The sequence below is a fragment of the Fragaria vesca genome, unplaced genomic scaffold, assembly GCF_000184155.1.
Source record: "Fragaria vesca subsp. vesca unplaced genomic scaffold, FraVesHawaii_1.0 scf0512956, whole genome shotgun sequence".
NCBI lineage: Eukaryota > Viridiplantae > Streptophyta > Magnoliopsida > Rosales > Rosaceae > Fragaria > Fragaria vesca.
Genome location: NW_004443397.1, coordinates 13,931 through 23,733, shown reverse-complemented (window position 1 = coordinate 23,733; position 9,803 = coordinate 13,931). Strand labels below are relative to the sequence as shown.

Genomic DNA, 9,803 nt, shown 5'->3' with positions numbered 1-9,803 from the left:
GACATATATACTTCTGTATATAGCATATATATATATATATATATGCTTGGGGAGGTATATATATATATATATATATACTTCTGTATATAGCATATATATATATATAGCATATATATTTATATACAAATGTGAGCTTAGGAATGAAAAAATTTAGTAATAACAAGGTAAGAAATTAAAGAATGTAATTGATTATGACAAAGTTAAATCAAACTAAATTTTAGCTAATATTTGAGTTTCAAATTGATGCTAAAATTGAGAAATATACCAAATTTAGCTTTCTATTGTCTAAAGGGAAAATTAGAGAAACCGAAAAATAAAGAAAACTATTAATTATAGACATTTGCTCTATATGGTATGTTTGCTTATGTGGAGTGGGTGTAAAATAAAAGAAAAATATGTATGAGTTTATCTTAAAAGAGGTCTAGTATTTTGGGTTTTTATTTAATTTTCTCTTTATTTTATGTTGATTTGCTATGTGTATTTTGTTGTGTCACAATCTGTTTTTGTATCAGAGGTTAACTTTAGTTCACAATTTGGCAGACTAACCCAGATTACAAGGGTGTATGCTATGTTAATCTTGCTCAAGAAGGTCATTGCAGGCCTGGAGAGGTACTTTTCTTCAAGAAGGCCACTATTACTGTATGGCTCTATGTTTTTTTCTTTCTTAATGCTCTATGCCTTTATGATCCAAAACAGCAATCAGACATTTTATGTTGGCTTCAGGTGCTGTTAGGTACAGAGATTCTCACACCTGCATGCACCCCTGAATGCACTACATCTCACATCTTCCGGTGGAGTTGGAGCATCGAGAAAGCACTATAACTTTGACATGAATGTAGCTGGTGAAAGAAGAGCATTGCATCTGAATGAGATGGAGGAGATTTGTAATGAGTCTTATGAGAATGCCAAGATTTACAAGAAGCGCATCAAGAAGTTTTATGATAAAGCCATTCGTCAAAAGACTTTTGAGCCAAATCAAAAGGTGTTATTATATAACTCTCGGCTTAGACTCTTTCTAGGTGGATGGGTCCTTTTGCGGTCACAAAAGTGTTTCCTTATGGAGCAATTGAAATTCAGAATTTAAGAAACAGCTCTACATTCAAGGTGAGTCGTCAACGTCTCAAGCCTTATTTGGAGACGAATTTTGACACTAATGACCAGCGTGTTCCCCTCATTGATCCCCCACAACAATGAGCTTAATTTCGTCTGGCTGAAAACATAAAACTTAGCGCTTTCCAGGAGGCAGCTCGATGACTTTTGGCATGTTCGGCAAGGAAAAGTCTTCACAACGTGCTCATATCTATTTCCTTCATACCAGGGACGTCCTGCTATCTCTTTCTCCTATTTGTTTTGTTAGTTTTTCAGTTTTTAGTTGTTTTGGTTGTGCTCTTGTAACGACCCGACCCCGGAATAATCGAAAAAGAAATTCAAATTTCAATTGGGGATATAATAAGAAATCATAAATTGACAACAAGTTATTGTTGTATTTCAGAACAGAAATTTGTATGAAGAATGCAAAATAGTTTCATTCCAATTGACTGAAAGTTACCTTCGGCAACCGTATGAAGCAGAGAATCGATTAGATATACAACCCTCTATTCTCCCTCCTCTACCTCCAAATGAAAGAACCATATCAGATAAACAATGACGATGACAAAATGAAGGACGATGCCGGTACAACGTCTTCAAGCAGCTCGAGGATTAAGTTACGGGTTCTCTTCCTAGGTTGAGGTCGCTCGGCTCTTCTCCAAGAACGAAAGCCAGAGATATGAGGGCGACGCCGAGAGGAAGCCACGGATACCAATCCGACATTGAGGCGTTGCCGGAAAGTGGAGGTGACGAGAGCTATGTCACCACACCCAAAGTCGGACGAGCTCTCCTCTCTCCCCCCCCTTTTTTTTTTTCTTTCTTTTTCTTTCCTTAAATTCTTAACTCATGTCGGTTTAGACCGACCTAGAACCTTCTCTATTTTTCTTTTATTATTTTATCATTTGTTCTATATATTTATATATAAGTTATAAGACTAATTCAATGATAGTACATTTCAAAGATTATCGATTTAACGGGGTATTACAATATGGATGCACAAAAGCTTTGCTCTTAACTACTGGAACAACTTATACTCTTGTTATATGACTTATATCATCATATCCAAAATGAAAACTAAAATGAATTAAAGAGATAAGAGATAAGGATCGAACCTATCATCTCTCAAACAAAAGCTCTGCTCCGAACCACTAGAACAACTTACACTCTTGTTGTGTTATGTATAAATGTTATTTTCCCCTGATAGGATTAAAACAATCATAGAATTGATGTTACTTGAAGGGTGCTTCATATTGAAATTTTTCTTCAAGTTTGTCCCAAACTTGAAATATTTATCATCACAAGAATACAAATCACTGGAACAACTTACACTCTTGTTATGTTATGTATAAATATTATTTTTCCCCTGATAGGATTTTATTTTTTTAGTAAATGGTAGAATCTAACAACTCTAATGATGAAAAGTCTATAAACCAACTCGTAATTAATAAGTGAGACACATCTACAACACTGCAAAATCATGGCTGACATGAAGGGCACATGTACTCCTTGAGGTGCTAAGGGTGTGCTCACCGGTGTTAGTTGGTACATGCACACAATGGGCATGGTGAAACTTCCTACATCCGTCACAACGAATCGAGGGAATATATAGCAAGGTCTTCCCACAAGCAGCACACGCAGATTTTGCAGGGTCCTTGATGTGACATGAGGGGCACTTGTAGTGCATGATGTGGTCAGCTTTAGTAAGACTTACGTCGACACAGCTTCCATAGAACCACTTCTCACAGATGTAACAATGAGTCGAGATGTCATGTATAGTAATGACATCCCCACACTCACCACATAAAGATTTCCCATCCTGCTCCTTTTCAGTGCATGCAAGGCACTTGTAGTGGGTGATGTTCTTAGATCCGGGACCAGATATACAACCGTGATGGGTCCACTTCTCACATGTTTCGCACTTATCCCAGAGTTCACTCGAAGTATTGCCATAGAGAAGACACACAGTTCCCACAGGCGGCTTTGGAAGCACTTTCATGCGTTTGAGAGGTTCAAAGCCTTGCTGCTCCGCCATTACCCACACATGGGGAATTTTTGTTCTGAATTCATCAAATCTCTTGTTAAATGAGTCCTAAACCGACTTGAAATAACCTGCATATCACTTCAGATACCGTCCCTCAATGCCCCGTTCATCTCATCCTTGAACGCCCCCATATCACTTTTGATCTCGTCCTTGAACACCCCCACATCAGTCTTCAATACCCCCACAATAGCTTTCGTCTTCAAGGCTAGCAGAGCATTCAAAGACGTCAGATGATAGGATTAAAACAATTATAGAATTGATGTTACTTGAAGGGTGCTTCATATTGAAACTTTTCTTCAGGTTTGTCCCAAACTTGAAATATTTATCATCACAAGAATACAAATCAAATCCAGTAGTAAACTATGATTGGATTGTAAGAGCTCTTTGCCACGATCTAGCATTGCTTGAAAACCAAATCCTTGTTATTCTCAAAGTTTTATATGATATGATCAAGCCTCATTAGCGAAGGCGCAACAAAGTCGATCACTAATCTTACTTTATGTTTCTTTAAGCCTATGATCAGCCAAAACTCAAATATAACGGAGCATTCATACACGGACTGCAAGCATTTGCTTGATCCCTTGGACAAATCCTTCATGCTCGCACCTACTGGAGTAGTCGCACTTACTGAAGTAATAGATACAACTACCTTCTCAACTGTCACACCCTAATTTTTGAAAGATAATTTTTCAAAAATTTTGGCATGATATATCATAAAATATTATAATCCCATGACCTGTTTCAAAAACAAACTTCACAGGAAACTAAAATTTAATGCGGGAATATAATTCACACAACTCAACACTGAGTTAAATATTACATTTCCTTGTTTACATAAACTTGAAGGTCAAGAAAATGAAACACTCACATAAGTTTAATGTTGTCTACCCCAAATATAAAAATATACAATGTACAAAAAAACCCTGCACTAAGCCTCCACCTCAACCCTGCTGATCCTCACCTGCAGGTTTAACCCCTACACCAAGAATTGGTGCACCGGGTTGTAAACAACAAACCCGGTAAGCTAAAAACCCGTATGAGTAATTCTCAAAATAACACCAAAACCTCTAATTACCAATTATATCACAAGAACAATTATATCAATAATTAAATCCACAAATCCAACACTTTTTCAATAAACATGTACCCATGAGTCTCAGGTATTAATAAATACCCCTCATGACCTACAACAACAAAATGTGTACCCATGGGTCCCAGATACCATACGGTATCTCCCATGACCTACACTGACAGACGGACTAGAGCTCTATTCCTAACCGCAACCAATCACTTGGCCAAAGGCTTGGAACCCGGTTTGACTGTCTAATATCAAATACAAAAATGATAAATAGCATCTTAACCGCAACCAATCACCCAATTAAAGGCTTGGAACCCGGTTTGGGTATTTATCCAACAATCATAATATCACAACATTATCCTCAACAACATAATATCACATCATTATTCTCAACAACACAATATCACCTCAATAATTTATATCCTTCCACATGGATATATTTACATGAACAAAATATAGATATTCCCCAAGAATAATCTATCAATAATCAATAAAATTATGATCACATGAATCTCAAAATAGCATATAAAGAAAACTTGCTTTATTTTACCTATGTGTCGTTGGCAATCAAGCTCATATGTTTTTAAAAACAATTAAAAGCATATTATTAAATCCAACATCATCATCATTATCATCATATGACCATAATAACAATAGGTTAAAAAGTGAACATTGGTGAGATTTACTCACCTAATTATCCTGCTGCAATTTTCACAACCGATAATAGCAACCAAACACAACTTCACAATTCACCTAAAAAATAACACACTTAAAACCTTAGTAACTAAAATACTATAGGTTATCACAATACCCTTAACTAACCCTTAGATCAAGGGAGGACAACTTTCCAAAGCCGTCGAACTTAGAGACCCAAAAATGGCTGCCTCTAATCCTCAAATCCTAACTCAAACCTCCACCAAGCCTAATATCACACTTAAAGTTCTAACATGCAAACCTTGCTCACAACCTAGGACTTCTACATCTCAACATGCTCACCACAACAAGAGCTAGTTAAAACACAGCAACCTAAGCCACAAATATTGCCGGACGCTCTGCCACGCGCCGCCACAGGCGGCGACGAGTGGGCCCCACGAGCCTCCATGAACTTTCGATTTTGAGAAAACTCTCAACAACAAAGTTGAAGCTTGAAGCAAGGGGAACAACTTTCATACCTGAGACTTCGACCAATTTTGGCCGGAACCGGCCGGAAACTGCCCCGAAAACAGAAGCCAAAATCAAACCCCAAAACCTGCAAATCCGGCACCAAAACTTGATTTCTAGGTCACTAAAGAGGCATGAACATCCCTAGAAGAGAGAGGGGAGCAAGACTCACCTAAACTTGGCCGGAATCGGCGTCGAAATCGCGGCTTTCTGGCGGGACAGCAGCAGCTCCGCCGCTTCGTGGCGACTTCCAGGCGGCGGGACAGCGGGCAGGACTGCTCCAGAAATGGAGAGGGCAGCTGTGGGAGTCGAACGGGACCGGTGGCGTCCGGTTTGGTGGCCGGAGGAGGGAGAACTCGGCTGAAGAAGGTGAGGGCTCGGGGAGCTCGGGAGAGGAAGAGAGAGAAGAGAGAGAAGAGAGAAAGGAGAGGGAAGAGAGAAAAAAAAAGTGGCTGACTTGTTTTTAGGGTTTCCAAAAACATCCCACACACATTTTTCTATTTATACTCTTTTCAAACCCAGAAACAAATTTCCTCTGAACATAACTTCTTCATACGACATCCGTTTTAGGCGTGCCGTATGTCTATGAACTCGTATCGACAAACTCTACAACTTTCATGAAGGAAGTTTTCGAAGATAACCACGAAAAATAAAGTCAACTTTTGGCCTCTTAAAAGTCAAAGCACTTTAAATAAACTCCCAAAACTTCAACTTCGCATAAACTAAAGAATTTCCATAAATAATCCTTCATTAATTAAAGGGATAATACAAGAAAAAATGATATGAAAATCTAGAGTATTACATCAACCTAGTTGAAACACTGACAACAAAGTCAAGACAAGTCTAAAAATAGCATCATCTGCCACATCTGCATCCAAAAAAAAAGTGAAGACTACTGGAACTTCAAAGAGGGCAAGAAAATGATCATAATTTTAAGGTTAGTTTCTTAACTTTTTTTAGTCTTTACCTTTTTTTTTTTTGACAACTTTATTTACTTACTTTGAATATTTGATTGCTGTGTTTTAGACTTTTAGTTGGTTTTCTTAAGTTGGTGGCCAGGACTTCCATTTTTTATGCAGGGTGGAGTTGCTTACTTGATGGTGTGTCCTGCAGTCATGGATTATTTCTGGGAGAACTTCAGACTTCATGTTGTGTCATTTTCAGTGTTTCAGCTTTAAATTTTAATCAATGGTGTTGTTCATGAATTGCGTCTGTTTATTTGGTATTTCATCGTTTGTGACTTTGTTAACTTGGCTGATGCCAAGATGTTGTATGACAACCTTGTACTTTATGATTTGTGGCTTTGTCTTTATAACTTTGTGTGTTTGTGATTTGCATGTTGCTATCTCAGTGACTCAGTCTACTGAACAAATGTGATTTGTAGTTTGTGGTTTTGTGGCCTCCTGCTTCAGTTTGAGTTAATGCCCAGGGTTCTTATGTGATACTGTGATTGAGATCGAGCTATTGTGATTTGCTTTGAAATGTGAAAGTGTGAAACAAATGTATTGGTTGATAATGGTGATGTGAACGGTTGATAAGGTTAGTGTTGGCCTTGTGGGGTGCAACTTGAGGCGGCTGCCTCAAGCCACCGGTCTTCCGCAGGCCTCTGAAGAATTTTTCATTTTGTAAATTTTTGTATGCCTTAGCGTCCTTGTATCTAAATTTTCTCTTCCTTCATGATCTGAAAGTCTAAGATAGCTCAATGGCAAGCAAAGTTAGATCCTTTATTAGATCCTTGGTTTGAGTCACATGAAGTTTTTGATTTTTTTTTTATCTTTTTTTTCTTGGAGTTCATTTTTAATTCCTTTCTTTTCTCGATATGTTTACTTTCGTAATTGAAAACCATCTGTTACCTTTTGTTTTTTGTTCTTTTTTTGTTTTTATATAGATGTAAAAATTTGTACAAAAAGATACTTTTTTGTAAGATCGAGCACCTTGTTCTTTTGTTATAAATTTATATTTATTTTGATCACATTGAATGTATTATTATTATTGATCACAGTTGATTTATTGATTTTTTTAATTGAAATATAATATGATACACAAAACTTCTACATACAGTAAAAAAAGGTTTATTCGATCCATTTGTTATATGAGGCCACATTTTAGTTGTTTGCCTGAAGCCTCCAAAATGTCAGGACCGACCCTGAATAAGTTCTGCACTTTGCAAAAGTTGTGAAGTAGTATATAGGTTTGCAGAAAAACAGCAAATCAGCAAACTGTTTAATTAATTAAGGTTGAATTGTGAACTTGTGTCCATAATGTTTTTAGGCCCAAAAAATCGGACTGGACCGAACCATGATCGGTTTTTTTGTTTTCAGCATGTACACCAATCGACCCAGACCGGCCCGGAAGTTTCAGACTCGGGCTCGATTTTCATGTTGTTGGGCCTGGTCCGACCCGAAACGGGCCTAGCCCCATGAAACAAGCCCACTAGTCTCGGCATGAAGGTTCAAACTAAGATTTTGTGCAACATATGGAGAGAAATAGTTCTTAATTGGTACTTAGAATGTTAGCATCAATCCCGAATAATCCTGAATGTCTGAAACTAATGAATGCATGACAATGTCAATAAAGAACACTAACCCTGCAAAATACTGCCACAAACATTGTCGATATTTATTTAGGAAACATAATGAAACTGAGAATCAAATTCGAAGCAGGACGTAACCTAAAACGATCATGCATGCAGTAACAGCAATACTAGCTATCGTTCTCTGAACCATGGATCTGATCCGACTTTGTTGCATGACTGAGCATCTGATTGATTAGCTGCAGAGATGGTATCTCCTTGCAAGGTGCAGACTCCTTCGCCTTCTCGAAAAACACCGCATCATTATTATTTACATCCCCCTGATCTCTGATAGTTTTTTCAAGAAGATCCATAAAATAATTTGCATAAGTATAAGTACTAATGTCATCTGGCATTGCTTGCCGAGCAAGCAACGTAGTTACGTAAGCTCCTCCCTCCTCCATTAAGGACTTCTCCAACTCCACGACATGCTTGATGCAAGGGTTGTCCAATGCATCGGGTGACATGCATACAAGCAGCTCCAGCTCGTCGTGGAACTCATCAGTTCTGTTCTGCACAAGGAGCCTCAGCAGGTTGAGAGCTAATAGCAGGTCCTCTTGAGGGGACGGTGGAAGGCGACCGGTACCAACCGCGGCATAATAGTACTGCTTCAACTGAAGAAAATCCCTCTCGAATGCTTCCTCATTCTCTGTCTTCAAGCTAAGAACAACAGCATGCTCATATATGTCCCTTGCTACTGTTAGTTCTCCCGCCGCATTTGGTGTAGCTTCATACATCGGCGGGAGGCTTCTTAGTTGTGCTAGCATGGCCTTGAGCTTCGTGAGGAGCTCGGGGCATGCATTGAAATCTTTCTGTTCATACGCCTTTCTAAAAAGATCGAAGTTCAGGTGCACCTCTTGTAGTACTGGGTCAGCCATTCTCTACTTCCTCTTTCTCCTCTAATTGGTATGATAGAAAAAGATAATGTCTTAATGTACTAAGAAAACTAATATATATAGACTAGAAAACTAAGAAACTAAGAACTAGAAATATTCCAACTAGGAATAAGAAGCCTACTTGAAATAGGAATCCTAATCACGCACACACCAGACTAATATATACAAGTTCCACCAGGAGATGATTCAACATTATCTTATCTGTTTGCTACTTCTCATCTCATTACAAAGAGTCCTAGAGAAATAGGCCATACCCGTTGGGTGGGCGTCATTGCCTAAGCAACTTCTGGATTAATTCAGCTTTAGAGAGGGTTATTGTTACCGGAGGACTATTTGAATTCACCTCTGTCTGAATGTCATGGCATTGTGTGGCCGAAGTGTAAAAGGAAATGTTGGGATGACTTCTCCTATATAGGTTTTGATTTATACTGGCAAAAAATCTGCATGGAATCTATATGACATTGAGGAGATCGAACAAGGTCATCTTAGTTGACTCTGGTAAACTCAGCTCAAGTGTAAATATTGCAATCTGACAATTAATGTTTGAGAGATAGTAATGCTCAAAATGAAGGTAAGCAAAAGCACACAAAATGGTCCAATCTTCATTTTAAGTACGGCGTTTATTGGACTTGCATGTCTTCAGATGTCTGTTACACTATTCAAGCTTTCGAAGTAGGGTGGATGTGGTGATAACCATGGTTCTTATGCACAGTTACATATGCTTTTGCAAATTTGGATTCTTCCATGTCTTCATTCTTCTTGATTATTCGGTGGCTGTCTGGCTAAACCCGGCCATTCTTGTCCTACATCATATGATGTGTGCTTCACGATCTCCATTTTAGTTAGTTTTTCTAGCTACCTGTAAGTTCTAACCCTTGATTACAGGATAGCAACAACAACTGACTAAATGCATGTCTACCTTGGAAGTTTGGGGGTTGCTTGAAGTTAAGCGAGGTAGTTCTTCTT

The 9,803-nt window shown here is 38.2% G+C and overlaps 1 protein-coding gene across 1 annotated transcript; it reads right to left on the bottom strand.

Annotated features, from left to right (window-relative positions):
- Positions 1–8,072: 8,072 nt before the first annotated feature.
- LOC101308830 (26S proteasome non-ATPase regulatory subunit RPN12A-like) lies at positions 8,073–8,819 on the bottom strand. Its single transcript, XM_004309505.1, has one exon. It carries the CDS (start codon positions 8,817–8,819, stop codon positions 8,073–8,075), a length of 747 nt encoding a protein of 248 aa, XP_004309553.1.
- Between the last annotated feature and the right edge of the window lie 984 nt (positions 8,820–9,803).

Excerpts from the sequence above, each read along its gene's own strand:
- LOC101308830 (XM_004309505.1), bottom strand. The coding sequence starts at position 8,819 with ATGGCTGACCCAGTACTACAAGAGGTGCACCTGAACTTCGATCTTTTT.